Source organism: Chrysochloris asiatica, unplaced genomic scaffold (assembly GCF_000296735.1).
Source record: "Chrysochloris asiatica unplaced genomic scaffold, ChrAsi1.0 scaffold00100, whole genome shotgun sequence".
Classification (NCBI taxonomy): Eukaryota; Metazoa; Chordata; class Mammalia; order Afrosoricida; family Chrysochloridae; genus Chrysochloris; species Chrysochloris asiatica.
The window spans coordinates 10,975,216-10,993,417 of NW_006408618.1; the positions used below are offsets into that span (position 1 = coordinate 10,975,216).

The following is an 18,202-nucleotide window of genomic DNA, read 5'->3' on the forward strand; positions in this document are numbered from 1 at the left end:
CAGATTAAACTCTGAGATTCCCTGAAGTAACTAAATCAGAGTTTCACAAACTTAAGAGAATTTTTTAAAAAATTCTCCCCATGCAGCACTTATTAATAATTTATATGAATTTACTTTGGGAAATGTTGGCCTTCTTAAAGAATAGTATCTGTATGATTGGTGGTAATCTATTTCATCTGCACAAAGATCCTGTGATGGTTTTCAGTTGTTCTACAAATGAAACAATTAACTAGTTTTTAAATCTGGATGATTCTTAAAAGGTAGTTAAATTGTCAGTTTGAACCTATTTCTCTCGTCAGAGTTCAGGCTCTAGACTGCTATTTTATTTTTGTCTTTGTGTTGTTTCATAGTTTTACTTGTTCTCTTCCTGTTTTTTAATCCACTAAGAAGTCCTTCAAGTTTTTTTAAATGATGAATACATTTTGGAAAATTAATTGTATAGTGTGTAAATCTTGAATTTGTAATTTCTATATTTTTTCAGATTAAAGGAAGATAACCATTGTTTTTTATAAGCATACTGAATGTATTAAGTGACTCAGAAATAATTACCCTAAAGATATGTTAGAACAAAATAAAGTTAGAGACATTTCAGTTGTCACAGCTTATATTTTACTAGAAGTTTTTAAATCCTGACATAAATAATTTTAAAAAATTAATGTGGAAAATATTTAGTCAAGTGAACTTATGAGAAACTATCAACTAGAAGAATAATAGGATTTTTTGAGATTTTGAGAAATGTGTTAAGTATTTTGTGTCAAGGACATAAACAGTCCCTTTTGGGCCTTATTGAGAGAAAATTCATCTCATTAAATAGTAGTTGTTGTAAAGGGCCCTCTAGTCAGTTTCAACTCATAGCGACCCATGGTATAGGGTTTCCAAGGAGTGGCTGGTGAGTATTACAAGGAATTCTCAGACTTTGAATTGTTCCTTAAGACAAAAACTGTTTGGGGGGAGATTTATTACTTTTTTTTCTGACTTCATGTCATCAGTATCTTTAATATTTTTATTAAATATATTTAAGCTGTCATTTTTTGTTAAATACATGAATCAGATATTCTAGTTGCTTATTATAAATAAAAGAAAATGGAAAAACACAGAGAAAAATTAAGAAAAATCACCAGTTTCTCAGGCTAAGTTAATTTGCTTCATTGCTATTTTTCCATGATTTATTGTACAGTAACCAGAGAGATACACCACAGATGGTTCATTTTAAAAAGTTTAGAAACCAAAAAGACTGCTGTCTTTCTTGAGATTACACTTTTTAGTTGTAGAATGTTTGTTACTTTAATTTTTCTTCTTTCTGCTGTGATGTATTTTATCTTTGTATTCATTGTGAACATATTTGCCATTAGAGCATTTAAAATTCTTCTGTGTGCTCATTCCTTTCTGAGTTACCTCAGGCTTGGTCTAGTCTCTGGTCATTTTTGTTTTAATTTAGAATGGGTCACATTTTTTCTGTGTCTAAGTATGGTCAAAAAATTTATAACAGTATCGTGGACATTGTAAAGATTATCTTGTGGCGATTGTAGCTTCTGCTGTATTCTTTTGAAGAGTGTTGACTTTTGTTTTGTTGCTGTGTGCCATTGAGTTGATTCTGTATCATAGTAACCCTCTATTATAATAGAACTACACTGTAAGGATTCTTGGGGGAAATTATTGAATAATGCAGAAAGCATAAAAAGATGGAAGGAATACACCGAGTCACTGTACCAAAAGGAAAAGGTCAATGTTCAGCTGCTTCAAGAGGTAGTATATGATCAAGAGCCAATGATACTGAAGGCAGAAGTCCAAAGTGCACTGAAGGCATTGGCAAAGAACAAGGCACCAGGAATTGATGGATTGTAAATTGAAATCTTTCAACAAAGTGAAGCGGCACAGGAAGCACTCAATATTCTATGCCAAGAAATTTGGAAGATAACTATCTGGCCCAACTAAATTGAAAGAGATCCGCATTTGTGCCCATTACAAAGAGAGATGACCCAACGGAATACAGAAGTCCTTGGAAAATATCTTCACTATCCCATGTGAGTAAAGGTTTACTAAAGGTAATACAGAAACAGCTGCAAGCATGCATTGACAGAGAACTTCTAGAGGCTTAAACCGCATTCAGAAGAGGGCATGGAACGAGGGTTATCATTGCTGACATCAGGTGAATCTTGGCTGAAAGCAGAGAATGCTAAACAGATGTTTGTTGACTACACAAAGGCTTTCGATTATGTGGATCATGACAAGCTATGGACAACATTGTGAAGTATGAGTATTCCTGAACTTAATTATGCTCATTAGGAACCTGTATATAGACCAAGAGGCAGTTCTTTGACTAGAACACAGGAACAATGAATGGTTTTAACATTAGGAAAGGTGTGCCGACAGGGTTGTATTCTTTCACCATGCTTACTCAACCTGTATACTGAGCAAATTTTCTGAAAAGCTGGGTTATATGAATTAAAACGTGGCATCAGGACTGTAGAAAGACTCATTAACAACCTGCAATATGCAGATGATACAACTTTGCTTGCTGAAAGTGAAGAAGAGTTAAAATATTTATTGATGAAGATCAAAGACCACAGCCTTCAGTATGGATTACATCTCAATGTCAAGAAAACAAAAATCCTCACCACTGGACTAATAAACATTATTTTCAGTGGAGAAAAGATTGAAGTTGTCAAACACTTCATTTTTGTTGGATCAACCATCAATGCTCATAGAAGCAGCAGTCAAGAAATCAAACAATGTAGTGTGTTAGGCAAATCTGTTACACAAGACCTTTTTTAAATGTTGAATAGCAAAGATGTCAGCTTGAGGATTAAGGTGCGCCTGACCCAAGCTATGGTATTTTCGGTAATCTCATATGCATATGAAAGTTGGACAGTGAATAAGGAAGATCATAGAATTGATGCATTTGCGTTATGGTGTTGGAGGAGAATATTGAAAGTGCCATGAGCTGTCAAAAGAAACAACAGATCTGTGTTGGAGGAAGTGCAGCCAGAGTGGTCCTTGGAGGCTAGGATGGCCAAACTTCGTCACTCATACTTCAGACATATTGTTAGGAGTGACCAGTCCTTGAAGAGAGATACCATGTTTGGTAAGGTGAAGGGTCAGAGAAAAAGAGGAACACCCCCAAAGAGATGGATTGGCCAAGAGGCAGCATCAATGGGCTCAAGCGTGGCAACAATTGTGAGGTTGGCCCAGGACCAGGCAGTGTTTTGTTCTGTTGCACATAGGTTCGCTGTGAGTGGGTACCGGCTCAATGGCACCTAACAACAACTACAGCCTTTACTGGAACAGATCTCCAGATCTTTTCTCTCATCAAGCAGCTGCTGAGTTCAAATAGCCAATTTTTCAATTAGAAGCCAAGGACTTGACCACTGTATGAACAAGTAGTCTGGTTGGATTCACACTATTCATTGTGGCTCTTTGAAAAGCAACTCAAACTCTGTTTACTTCTTTTATCCTTGTAATTTGTCCCACACAGGTATGGTTCAGGGCTCATCGTAAGTTTGGGCAGGGGTTATACAGAGGATTTTTAGTCCTGTCTCCTCCCCATTCCTCCCCTCCTCAGCACTCCCCTGCCCCATCTCTGTCTTCCAAGATTTCTCCTCATATACAGTGCACATGCTGAAAACTCTGTTCTTCAGGACTGAGAGACTAGACTGCAGCCTGCCTGTAGGCTAAAAGCCAAGATGGATACTCATCCTGTGTCTTCTCACTGAATACTTCCCTCCAGAATCTGTCTGCGCTTTTTGTTCACTCTTTAGTTCCTTCAGATAGGAGTTTTGTTTTCCGTTTTGTCAAGAGCTGTATTTGATATCTACAGAAATATTGGTGTATAGTAACTTGTACTGCCGTACTAAAAAGGGGGCCAGCTTCTTATACTCCTTTACATAGTATTGTTACTTTCATTGATATTTTAGGTGTTGTGAATTTAAACTATGGTAAAATTAAAATCAATTGGTTCTTTACCAGAGAAGAACATTTTTCCCTAAATTTAAGTTTTCCAATACAATTAAAAGGAAAAGGTACCATCTTTTCCTGAGTTTTTATCATGAATTGATTTTGAATTTTGTCAAAGGCTTTTTTTGTATCCACTGAGACAGTCTATGTATATATATATATATATGGATATATGTACATATATGTTATTGTGCTTTTTATTTATTATAAAGTGAATTCTATGGATTTAATTTTATTTTTCTTATGAAATATAAATTACAAATTTGCCATTATATTCATCTTCAAGTATATAATTTAGTGGTTTATATTCACAATGTTGTACAACCATGACTACCATTCATTTCCAAAATATTTTACCAACCCAAACAGAAACTCTTTCCCAATAAGCTATAGCTTCCCACTCTTCCCTCCCTCCAGCCCCTCTGGTAACTACTACCCTACTTTCTGTCTCTATGCAGTTGTCTATTCTAGCTATTTCATATAAATGGGATCATACAATATTTGCCCTTTTATGTCTGGCTTACTTCATTCAACATAATGTTGACAAAGATCATCATGTCATGGCCCGTATCAGAACTTCATTTTTTATGCTGAATAATATGCAATATATATATATCTATCACATTTTATTTATTCATCTGTTGATGGGCACTTGGATTGTTTCCTCCTTTTGGTTCTTATAAATAATGCTGTAGTGGACATTGGTGTACAAGTATCTGCTTGAGTGTCTGCTTTTACTTCATTCAAGTATATACCTAGGAGTGGAATTGCTAAGTCACATGGCAAATCTATGTTTGACATTTTGAAGAACTGACCATTTAACATTCCTGTTCAGCAGTGCACTAGTGTTTTCATTTCTCCACATCCTTACCAACACTAACTATACAATAATTTTGGGAAAGCAGCCATTCTACTGGGTATGAAGTAGTATCAGACTGTGGTTTGAATTTGTATTTTTCTAATAACTAATGATGTTGGGCAGCTTTTAATGTGATTATTGGCCATCTAAATATCAAAGAAGGTATTTAGGTCTTTGCCCCACATTAAAATTTTCTTTCAAATTTTGTCTTTATTGGTGAATTATAGGAGCTATATGAGGAAGCTTCAAAAAGTGAGTGGAAAAAATCCATCATCTTTTCATGTAATTATTCCATGAACTTTTTGAAGTCTCTGTATATATATTTATGTATATTAGGCTCTGTTCAGATATGACTTGCACATATTTTTTCTTACTTTGTAGGGTATCTTTTTTACTTTCTTCAAAAAGTCTTTGATACACAGGTTTTTAATTTTTATGAAGTTTAATTTTTTTCTTTTTGCTGTATGTGCTTTTGTTGTCATACTGAAGAGTCCACTGTTATAAAACGAGGTCCTGACGTCTTACTTCGTTCTGTGTTTTCTTCTAAGAGTTTTATGGATTTAGCTCCTTAGACTGAAATCATTGACCAATTTTAAATTAATTTTTATATATGACATGATGTAGAGGTCCACCCTCATTCATCTTTTGTGGAAACCCAGTTCTCATCACAATTTGTTGAAGCAACATATTGAATTCACTGTTGACTGTATTGTGAATGTTTAAGCTACCCTTGTATTCCTAGGATAAACTTCAGCTGTTCATGGTGCATTATCCTTCTTTATGTTGTTGAATTCAATGCACTAAAAATTTGTTATGAATCTATGCTTTTGTGTTCATGAAAATATTAATCTGAAAATTCCATAAATAGGTTTTGAAACTGGAGCATACTAAACAATACTTCTCATTTATCAGCCTGGCCATAAATTAAATTACATTCCATTTAAATTCAAAATGAATTTTAAAATGAGCTTCCTTCTTAGTTCTTTAATTTAAATGACAAAGTATTCAGAACCCAGAACAGACTATTTAGCAAAATAGTCATCATTGTCACATCAGTAATTGTTAATTTCTTTATTACCAATCTTGACACTATCTTGTTACTAGGAAATAAATTTGTTTAGTGAATATAATGTGGCTAATATAAAATGAATATACAGTTATTTCTACTGTAGCAAAATAATGTGTTCCTGATGAATTTCATGTTCTTCAGTACCATGCAGTAAAAATAACAGCTGGTTTTAAGTATTCTCCTATTGTTGCTTGTGGCACAAGACTTGAGAAAATCTTATATGAACCAATATAACCTCTTTGTTTTACTGATATTATTCCTTTTTTGTTTTTTTAACCAATTATATATTACCAATTCACCTTATAGAAACATGTATTGTAGCCCAGTGAAAGGAGGAATTTAATGTCATTTGTGGAATTGAGATGGAAGAAAAAGTGAAGTATGACTCCCATGTCCACACTAGACTATTTTGTGTGGTGGTGGTGGTGGTGGTGGTTATGTGCCGTGAAGTCGGTTCTGACTCACAGTGACCCTGTGTTGAGTTTCCAAGGCTGTATATCTTTATAGGAGCAGAAAGTGTCTTCTTTCTCCTGTGGAACTGCTGGTAGTTTGGAACTGCTGACCTTGAGATTAGCAGCCCACCACTTAACCACTACGCTACCAGAGCTCCTTAGATTATTTTGTGTAATGCCCGGTATTGATCTGTTTACTTGTAGGACTCCCATAGGCAAGGACTCTTTTCTTTGGGTTGTGTCTTCACTGTTTAAGTACACTGAAAACAACCCAACAAGAAAGCAATAGTGACCTTGTATACAGTTTCCAAAACTATAAATCTACATAGAGCAGATAGCATCATCTCTCTCCCGCAGAGCAGCTGGTGGGTTTGAACCACCAGCCTGCCATTAGTAGGCCAATGCCTAGTCCACATCACCATAAGGACTCCTGTAAGTGCAGTTAAGCAATCAGATATCAGATTTTTGTTGAACTAAATAATCTCGGTAGCCAATTCTAAGAAATGTTTGCATATGTTATAGGTTAAAAACCACTTTTTAGCCTCTGGGTTTAGAGAAATAGCCTTACAATCAAATGGGAGGTAGAGAAATTAGCAAGTAAAGGGATAATGGTACTACAAGATAGCAAGTACTTGGTGAAGTTATACAGAGCACACGAGACCATATAAGAGAAATGGCTAGCCAAGATTAGCAGGGAAGAAGGAGACATCAGAGTCTGTCTACATGTATGATGAGTTTTAGTAGTTGAGTAGGACTTAGGTCAGTGGGGGTAAGGGATTTGATCAAGACCATACTTTGGTATCATGTGCAGAGGCATGGAAGAAGGGTTATACTCTTGAGATCTTAAGGTAGATTGTAGAGTTGAAACTTTGATTACTTTGGTTTCAAAGTGAAATCATTATGATTGTTTAAAAGTTACCAGATTTTTTTCCCAAACTGTCATTCAAATAACCATTCAGATAATCAAGGAATCTGAGGAGCATCGCTTTTATTTTAAAACCTATTAGTATTGTTGTTAATGTACTAAACACATTTGAGCATAGTTTGACAGTGTACATTTTACCTTTCAATGTAGATTCACAAGTGGGACATTCATTAGATAATTTCATTAGTTGCTGTAATATATTCAGAAATATTAAAGTTTTGAAAGTTGGTGGAATTTTTGTAAAATACCATTTGTTCCATAGAGTTAGATACCTTTTCTGCAATTTAATATGCAGTCAGTGAGCCTTAGTGGCACGGTGGTAAAGTGCTAGGCTGCTACTCGAAAGGTTACAGTTCAAACCCACCAGCCATTCTATGGGAGAAAGTTACAGCAGTCCGTTAACATAAATATTTAGTCTTGGAAACCCTATGGAGGCAATCCTACTCTGTCACATAAGGTTTCTGATCAGAGTCAACAGCAGTCGTTTAATAGGTTCTCAAATGTTTAAGCAAATTAGAGAGATTCTAAGTTTTCTGAATACAGCTTGTATTTGATAAAACTTCAATTGTTGTAAATTTAAAATTATCTTCAACTTTTAATTATCAACTCATTTTTTTCAGTGAGTTTTATGTTTGCTAGTTGGATGCCTATTGTTTAGGGAAACTTACTTGAAATTCCATTCCAGAACATGTGGGAAAAATTAGCATCTACTCTCTGGAGTCCTGGTGTGGCATGGTGGGTTAATGTGCTGGACCACAAGGTCTATTTGAACTGCAAGGTCAGCGGTTCAAGCTCACCAGCTGCTCTTCAGAAACCCTATAACAGGGTCACTATGAGTCTGAACCGACTGAGCGGCCCTTAACAAGAACACATCTACTTTCTAAGACAAAACCCTTTGCTATCGAGTCTCTCCCAACTTGTAACTTTCATGTGTTTTAGAGTAGCACTGCACTTCACTGCGTGGCCTTTTGCAGAGCCATTAGGTGAATCGTAACGGCCAGTCTTTCAGTGAGGAGTCTTGCATGTACCGTTTGTGCGACACAAGGACTTTACCCACTAAAAAGCACATTTTTCATTTCTAATAACTATATGCTTTTTATTGTCTCCTTTTGTAGCCTCACAGTCTACATTAATTATAGCAAGGCAAAGCACATAGGGTGTAAATGCACACAAAAAGTCTAAGAATTAATGGTGGTGGGGCCATAGCAGAATATACACAAAGCACTTTTGCATGCATTACTTCATGTAGCCATCACAACACTCTTCTTTCACAAGTGGCCACTGGGCCTCAGAGAAGCTTTGCCAGATCCCAGTTTCCCGACATTCAGATCTGTAATGTGAAGACTTTCTCAACATCATTTAGCTACAAGAAATTAACTTCTTTTAAATAAATATACTACTTTGTATACCAGTAATGAATGTTTCTTTTTATAGAAAGGTAACCCAAAATGAAGCTGCTGAATAATATGAACTGTGATAAGAATTCATTTGATTCGGATTTGCCGTCAGCACCACATTTGTGGTTACATTCCCAGACATTTTAAAGTAGAGGCAAAGCATTGTTTCAGGAGATCATTTATTTTATGCTAGTGGAATTATTTCACTATTTGCTCTAAGATGTATTTTTCTTAGAACAATTTTAAAGGAAAATATAAAATTGCCTGTCATTAAAACAACTCCATAAATAATGCAATGTGTTGTGCATTTTCATATTACGTGTTTAGGCCAACTGGAATGGCTATGCTACCTACACATAGAGTGTAGTCATGTAGACTTCTTGGTGCCAGGAGCATACTTAAGAATAGCAGTAAGTATCTTACTTTATCCTTTTTGAGTAAGCACCCACCCAAACAGTTTTAGACATGTTTCCTCTACCCCAGTCATAAGAATATGTTCCACAACTTTTGTGTCTTAAAGATAATTTCCAAGTCTGTTTGTTGCTGTTTGTAGTAATGTATATTTGGTAAGAATCACAGAACACTGCAGCTGGAAAGGGCTATTAGAATCATCCAGTCCAGCCACAGCCCTCTCATTTTACAGAAGAGAAAACAGGCAAGATGACTTACCCAAGGGCACATAACAAATGTAATGGTGGAGTCAGGTTTTTTATCTCTGTAATCCAGAATCTCTTCCCTTATATTCATTAGTGTGTTAATGAACATTCTTATGGTCTATCAGTTATGTCCTTAATTTAAGAGTCAAACATTTAATAGAATAAATCAATAAAATGTTTGTTTATTTAGGACAAATAATGGATTATAGAAAATGTTACCTGTTCTTAATTTTTACATTATTGGTACATTAAGGATATATATACCATTGCTTCATTAAAGACAATTGTACACTTAAAGGGATTTTTGACATGGGTATTTTAATTCTTTAACATTAGATTAGCTGCTCCTTGGAAACCCTATTACAGGGGTTGCTATGAGTCAGAACTGATTCAATAGCACTTAACAACAATAAAGCTCAAAATAATAAAACCTAGAACTGATAGGTCTCATTTTGTGTAAGCATTCTCTAGGTCATTGGTGTAGAATTATGCAGATAATTATTTCTTCTAAAATTGGTGACATACACCTGCTTAAGATTTAAGGAGCTCTGATAGCGTAGTGGTTACAAATCAGGCTGTGAACCGCAAGGTCAGCAGTTCGAAACTACCAGCTGGTTCCATGGAAGAAAGATGAGGCTTTCTGCTCCCATAAAAATTTACAGCCTCAGAACCCCTGTACAGGGTCACTATGAGTCAGAACCAACTCCACGGCACATAACAACAAGAACCCACTTAAGATTTAGGACCCAGGTAGAACACTACATGGCAGCCATCTTTGTCCTTTTAATTGTATACCTCATCACTTAAAAAAACAACAAAATCCACACACCTCGATAATGTTTATTTATAAACTATATGTACATACTACTATATTGGTAAATTATATACATTAAAAAAACCTACAAGACATTTTAAAGGGTATAAAAAATAAATACAAGGTCTTAATATTATCTTTCTATGCCCAGTAGATCATTTTGTACACATCTTTCCTTTGGAAATCAAAGGATATAGGAATACTGATAATGACAGTCATTACAGACACTCAGGCCTGTTGATACTGAGAGAACACTATTTAAAATTATTCTGGAACTAATGTATTAAAACCCTTTCATGAAGGTCTTGAGACAACAGTTTTAATAAGCTATAAAAATGTATTACCAAATCAATTAATATATATATTCAGCATCTGCAAATAAGATGCAACAGCCATCTACCAAAAGCTTAGAATCTAGTTGGAAGGCATTTTATTTAGATGTGTTTAAGTGTTGTATGACCATGAGTCACAAAGAAATCTAAGAGAAACACGGTGTGCTACAGGGTATGGTACAGAGGTGTTCATGGAGAGTCACAGTCATGCCAGGCCTGAGGGAGGCAATGAGAGTTCCGGTGAGGAGCCACAGTTGTGTCTAAACTTTATAATTTGAACAGGCAGAAAATGCAGGAAATATTTAGGAGGCAAGGAGTGAATTCATTTTATTAGAACAGATGTTTTTTGTGAAGGAAATTAGTGGAATTAAAACTTGAGAAATGGCTTGGTTCTCTTGAGGGAAATATTATTCATTACCCAGTCTAAGCAATTTGGACTTTTTCAGTTTACAGTGTAGAACTGCTGAGCCAGAAGTATGATTCTATCAAAATGGAAATTTATGAAGATGAATCTTTGTATATTTTGATGGAGAGAGCAGTTGGAGTTAGACCCACTGGCAATCTATTTGTTATATGATTGTTAGTCAGAGCTAACATTTGAATACTATATGAAGCCAGGCACCATTCTAAGCACTTTTCAAGTATTAAACTTTCAAGTATTAAACTTTCTGAGGTATAAGTGCTGTTCTTATCCCCATTTTATGGATGAAGAAACTGAGTAACTAAGCATCCCTGCACTCTCACTTTCCAAGGTCACAAAGCTACTAATCCACAAGTTTCTTACCTCTAGCTGCTGCCATAGATAATTTGTATCTAAGAATTCTGACTCTGAATAGAAATGAGCATGCTCGTGAGAGACTGAATTAGGGAAACGGATAGAACTCATTTGACTAGGTGTATGGGGTAAGAGGGATATGCCAAGGATGAGCCAAGATAACTCTGAAGTGGATCTTAGCATACATCCACTTAGCATATAGCAAAAAGGTAAAATTTGAGCCATCAGTTTTGCTTACACAAATTTGCCCTAAGGATTTATACTTAAAGAAAGGTTATCAGAATGTTGATATATGAGAGAAAAGGAAAAAGACTGAGGGTTATCATCATATTGTTTACTGTGGTTTTTTTAGTGTTTGACTATTCATTGAGGCTTTTAAAAAATTTTACGCATATTTTCTGGATGTTCTTCAATAAATATGTGTCACCTTTTACATAATTATTCTTTCTAAAAGAAGAATACAAGTTTGGGGAAAGGATTATTTTGGGGTTTAGTTACTAGTCATTTATGTATTCCTCAAATATTTATCATAGTGCCTACAAAATGCTGAGCACAATGTGCCAAACACAATCCTGTCTAGACACGTGAGAGGAAAAAAGCATTCAGTCTTAACAGCGATACAGACATGTAAACAAACAACTGCAGTATGATTTCGCACAGAAAACATGTTCAAACTATAGTCAGCAATATGAGGAAAAGAGCCGTGTCAGTGTTTGTTTGAATCTGGGAAGATGTGACATTACAGCTCTCATTTGAGCTAAGCCTTGGAATCTGCTAAATTGACAGATGAGCTAAAAGAAGGCACTTGAGTACTGGGAGCAGCCAGCAGCATATCAAGTAGTCGTAGGATACCCAGCTTGGTTAGAAAGGGGAGGCAGAGCTCTATTCTGGAGTCAACTGAGCAGTGGGGACACTTTGACTTTGTAAAGAAGGTGAATGTGACCTTCAAAGGAGAGTAACTTGAAGAAAGTTCTTTTCAAAGGCATAAACCAAAGAGTAAAATCCCATTGCTATCTGGTGTGGCGCTGTGGATTAATGAGCTAGACTGCAAAGCTGTTTGAACTGCAAGGTTGGCTGTTCAAGCTCACCAGCTGCTCTTTGGAAACCCTATACCGGGTTGCTATAGGTCGGAACCGACTCGAGGGCACTTCACAACAACATCCAGAGAGAAAGGGGAAGTGTAATTAATGTCCTTTGTGAGGAAGGTTGTTGTTAAGTGCCAGTGATTCGGTTCCAACTCATAGTGACTGTTTACGAGGAGCAACTAATAATGTACTTGCACCGCCGACCTTTGGGGTTCAAACCAACCTTGTGATCGCGTGCTTATCCTACAGTGACACAAGGTTTGTTGGGCAGTAGTCAGTCCCCTGCTAAAACACTCCATAGGTTAGGCGTGATCTTGGGCCCACTGTGTCTTAGTGATAGTCATTTAGATTGTGAAAACTTGGATTGGAGACTACTTTTTTCACAGAAGAAGCCAAGTTTTTATAACCTCTTTACAGCCTAAGAACTTGTTGCTTTCGAGTCACCTTCGACCCACAGTGATCCTACAGGAGCCCTGGTGGTGCATTAGTTAAGCACTCAGCTGCCAACCAAAAGGTCAGGTGATTAGCCACTCTGCTGGAGAAAGGTTTGGCCGCCTGCTTCTGTAAGATTTACAGCCTCGAAACCCACCGGGACATTTCTTTTCTATTCTAGAGGGTTGCTATGAGTCGGAATTGACTGGATGGCAATGAGTTTGGGGCTTGTCTTGTTGTTGTTGTTTGTTTAGAGCCTCAGATTTGAAAGAGGAGATATTTCAGTTCTGATCTTAGGAGTATTGTTTTATAAACCACAAAGTCTGTTGTTGCTGCTGCTTTTGTTAAGTGCCGTCGAGGCAGTTATGACTCAGAAGCGACCCTGTATAAGGTTTTTGAGGAACTGCTGGTGAGCTTGAACCGCCGACCTTGTGGTTCAAACCGACCAGCCTAATAACTTCTCTTTTTACTGGTTAAGGGATAACTCACCTTCATTGATGAAAGTTACTGGTGGTATCTTGAAAGGACTTTTGGTGGGAGCTGTTGCCAGATCAGGTGGTGGTTTTAAATCCCTGGGATAGCCTGGATCCCTCTGTATCTCATTACCTCCCAGCAGACCAGGAGTGTACTGATGGCTGTTAGGAATGTGTTGTGGCACCACCTGGACAAGAGGAGGAGATACATGGGTGTCTTGTCGGGAAAACATCCTCAAGCACTGTTCCTCCAACAAAGTGATCATCACTGACTGGTTATTGACAAGATCAGTCAAGGAAGCGTATTTCACCTCTAGTTCCCTGTACCTAGTTGCCATCTTCAGCATTTCTGTGGTGACATTGAGGATTTTGTTTTCCAACTGGGATAGTTCAAGCGAATTATCCCTCTTACGGATAATCTCGTGTAGCAATTGCATATAGAGTTGAGTAACACGGGAGTTCATATTACGGCTTTCTTTTCTCAGCAGCTTTACTTCATTCACAATGTTTCCATCAACATCCACCACCAGTTGCAAGACATCTATCTCCCGCTTCTGCCTGGAGAGCACATCCTTCAGATTTTCAAGGTCCATCTTGGTGATCATGTCTTTAATGGTACCTGCATCTTGCCCTTTGGTGTTGACACAGATGGGTCCTGTTATTTTTTGTTCGGGTACTAGGAATGTGTACGCACATTTCTTTGCTTCCTCTTTGCCATCTGCAGCCCGAGGGTATCTCCTTTGAGTTATTTGTTTTATTTTGAATTGTCCTCCTCCGCAGCGTTGAGTGCTCATTAATGTGAAGATGAACACACCCAGGATCCAGATAAAAGCCTTCATTTTGAAATGGGGTTGCACAACAGCGTCTTTAGAGAAGCAAATCCGTGAAGGGGAAAAAGTAAAAAGAATTCTTATTAATCTACTTTTTAAAAGTCAATAACATAAGAAACTATCTGAAGTAGAAATTGGGTATTTCTTGCTATTAATAAACTGTGCCAGAAGGAATAGTCTTAATTTTTAAAACGTCAGATTATAATGATTAAATTATAGGTTCCTGGCATTTGTTGAAAGATCGGGCTTCAGAGACTGGCTCTCCCATCTACCCCTTACCTGTAACACTTTTTGTTTCCCAGCTCATGGTGCAGATTTTAGTGAGTAGCCTACTGTGTATAAAGGCATGCTACTAGGTGCTACTGGACTTTTGAGACTTAATAAGACACCTTATTTTAAAGAGCTCACTCATTAAGAATGTGGAAATGGTAAAGTAATAATTAAAATACTCTTGCCAAACTCTGCTCTTGCAGTGGCCATGTGAGTTTCTACTAGTCAAACCTTTATATTTATACTATGCAGTTTCAATCAAATTGGTCTTCTATAATAAATGCCATATGTTTTTTAAACTATCAAGTTAAATAAACACTTTAAATAAGTCTGAAACCAGAATGTTTTAGTGTCATGTATCTGGTGTGGCACTGTGGAATAAAGCACCTGACTACAAGGTTAGTTTGAATCACAAGCTCGGTGGTTCAAACTCACCAGCCTCTCCTTAGAAACCCTAAAAAGGTTCGCTATGAGTCAGAACTAACTTGACAGCACTCAGAAACAACAACAATATTGTTTTATTACAGCTTACCCCCACCCATTTTAGTCGCCACCTCCAAACCCCACCACAGTATTATTGTCTTTTGGGATTGGTGGCGATAGGTTTAAGAATGGCAGAATTCTCTCAGTAGTTATTGAGGATAACATTTTTTTTTTCTTAAACTTCTGTGCTCTAAGCTTATATATGTTTCAACAGATTCATACTGACCAACGTGCTGCTAAACTATTTTAATTAAACGTTAATAGTTTTTCCCATGATGTTGTTGTTGTTAAGTGCCGTCGAGTCCATTCTGACCCATAGCGACCCTGTATAGAGTTTCCAAGGAGCAGCTGGTGAGTTTGAACCACCGTCCTTGCAGTCTGGTACATTAACCCACAGCGCCACACCAGGACTCCTTTCCTATGATAGGGTTGTAGAAATGATCTTGATTGGATATGAATGTTGGAGTTGGAAAATGCTATCTCATTTAAGAACTTTGCACTGATGAAGCCAGATCTTAGTGTGTATAGCAGTGGCACGTGCTGTATCTTACGCAAATCAAGCACACATTATATGGGCTTTTTGCACGAAGCAAAACCCTCTAGTGTATTGGTTTCCTAAATACACTGTATGCTTGTGTGTGTTATTTATGTGAACTGATTATTTGTGAAAATATCTCAGATATGCTAAATTGTGTGTTTATAATGTTTCATTATCACTTTGACAATTGAGAAATGCTTTTCCATGTTACAATGTTTACTGAGGATATACTACAGCTAGTTCCAAGAACGAAAACTTCTTCTTTCTCATTAGTTAACCTCCCAAAAGTTTTGGGTAAAGCTGTATTCTCTCAGGTTCATTAGTTGCTGTGAGTTAATGCGCCAGACCGCAAAGTCGTTTAAACTGCAAGATTGGCGGTTCAAGCTCACCAGCTGCTCCTCAGAAACCCTATACAGGGTTTCATTGGGTTGGAACTGACTTGATGGCACTTAACAACAAAAACAACATACTATAGTCCACCTTCCCACTCTCATAATCTCAATTGCCATATTTGTCAGGAGGGACCAGTCGCTGTAGAAGGATTTCATGTTTGGTAAAGTGAAGGGTCAGAGAAAAAGAGGAAGACCCCCAATGACATGGATTGGCCAAGTGGCAGCATCGATGAACTCATGCGTGGCAACAATAGTGAGGTTGGCCCAGGATCAGGCAGTGTTTTGTTCTGCTGTGCATAAGGTCGTTATGGGTCGGTACCGACTCGATGGCACCTAACAACAACAATTTTTGCTGAAGGAGTCCTGGTGTGGCACTTTGGGTTAATGCCGCTGACTGCAAGGTCGTTTGAACTGCAAGATCTGCTGTTCAAGCTCACCAGTCGTTCTTCAGAAACACTATACAGGATTGCTATGAGTCACAACTGAATCGATAGCACACAACAATAACAACTTTGCAGAATGGTAGTGGATATCGTAAGTCAGAGCTTTTCCATCCAATTTCCACCCAAGTACTTGTTTCTTGATTTTAGAAGCCAAGTTCCAAATTATTAACATTTCCTATTAATAACAATTAATAGTTATTTGGGTAAGGTGCTTGGTACGGGCCAAGCACTATTTTAAGCCCTTAGGAGTCCTGGTGTGGCACTGTGGGCTAATGCATCAGACTGCAAAAGTCATTTGAACTGCAAGGTCAGTGGTTCAGGCTCACCAGCTGCTCCTGGGAAACCCTCTACAGGGTTGCTATGGGTCGGAATCGACTCAACAGCACTTAACAACAGCCGTATAGGAGTCCTGGTATGGCATTATGGGATAATGCACTGGACTGCAAGGTTGGTTTGAACCACAAGATTGGCCGTTCAAGCCTAGTAGCCACTCCTCGGAAACCCTATAAGGGTCACTATGAGTCCAAACTGACTTGACAGCACTTAACAACATCACAGCCCTTATATGTAGAGATGATCTGTCCAGACCCTCACTTTCCAATAAAGAAACTGGCATCCAGTATTAAATACTTCACTCAGGAGCCACACAGCTTCTAAAAGTTGAGCAGAATTCATACCCAGGCAGAAGACTTGACAGTCCATGTTCATAATTAGCCACTCTATTATACGGCAACGTATTCAAACCAGTTTTTTATCACCACTCTGTGACAATCTCTTATTAATTAATTGTGTTTACAACACTGTGAAGTAAATATTATACCTTGTCACAAATGAATAACGTCCTGAGGAAGCTGAAACACAGATGTGATTCAAGTCCTCGTGAACTTTTCTAAAGTTGTGATTTTTTTTTTTTTTAAATCTCTTTGTGTTATGTGCCATCGAGTTGGTTCCAACTCACAGCGGCCCTATGTAGGGTTTCAGAGAGCGGCTGGTGGGTTTGACCTGTTTACCTTAGTCATGTGATTTTCTCCTAGTCATGTTGTAACCACAAAGTGTGTATTTATTTTTTTCATTTTATTTTGCAGGCTTATTCTTTTACCTGTTACTTAGTTATGCAGAAATATTTATGGATCATTTCTGTCAGAGTTTGTTTCTATCATTTATACATACCAGGATTTGTTTCCCTCTAGCTCTGGTAGCATAGTGGTTATGAATCGGCCTGCGAACCTTAAGGTCAGCAGCTCGAAACTACCAGCTGTTCCACAGGAGAAAGATGAGGCTTTCTGCTCCCATAAAGATTTACAGCCTTGGAAACCCTTTGCAGGATAGCTATGAGTCAAAACTGACTCCACGGCACACAACCATCCAACCAAACATATACAAGGGTGAGTGGAAAAGTATTGCTACAAAGTCATAGAAATCTTTATTAAACAAAAATATCAAAATGTGCAACATATATCTTCCATCTAGCTCTATACTACATCTCTAATATTTCCCTAAAGAACTCTGCACTCTTTGCTCATTGTGGTGGTGTTAACATGCCATCAGTTACCACTTATAGCTACCCTGTATAGGGTTTCAAGGTTTAAATCTTCTCAGGAACAGAAAGCCACATCTTTCTCCCGCAGAGTGGTTGGCAGGCTCAAACTGTGTACCTTGTGATTCACAGTCCAGTGCTTATCATATGGAGCCATCGTTCAATTTACACCACATCAAAATAGCAGTTTTGGCATCCTTGGACCCATTGTTTTCCTTTTAAATGCTTTCAGGAACAAAAAAGTCTGAAAGGACAGACAGGGACTGTAGGGTAGATGGGGATAGGTTTTCCAGTGAAATTCATGGAGGACAGCATTTGCAACCTTGGAAGGGTGAGTGGGCATGTGGCTGTGATGGAAAAGTCTCTCTCAGCACAACTTTCCTGGCCTCCTCCTCAACAGTGCAGTTTCCAATTTTCTTAAAGCTTCTTAAGAAATCTCCTGTGTCCTTGAAGAAAGTGTATCAAGATTACCCCTTTGGAATTCTA

At 37.5% G+C, this 18,202-nt stretch overlaps 2 protein-coding genes across 2 annotated transcripts in view; one reads left to right on the forward strand and one right to left on the reverse strand.

The window, feature by feature from the left end:
- The window catches only part of RALGPS2 (Ral GEF with PH domain and SH3 binding motif 2), a 134,557-nt gene that overhangs the window by 62,313 nt on the left and 54,042 nt on the right, over positions 1-18,202 (forward strand). The gene's annotated exons all lie outside the window — the stretch shown is intronic.
- The window catches only part of ANGPTL1 (angiopoietin-like 1), a 34,959-nt gene that overhangs the window by 10,774 nt on the left and 5,983 nt on the right, over positions 1-18,202 (reverse strand). The window contains exon 2 of the mRNA XM_006867081.1: positions 13,240-14,088. Within this exon, the coding sequence (XP_006867143.1) occupies positions 13,240-14,062 (823 nt within the window). The 5' untranslated portion in view covers positions 14,063-14,088. The remainder of the gene's footprint in view (positions 1-13,239; positions 14,089-18,202) is intronic.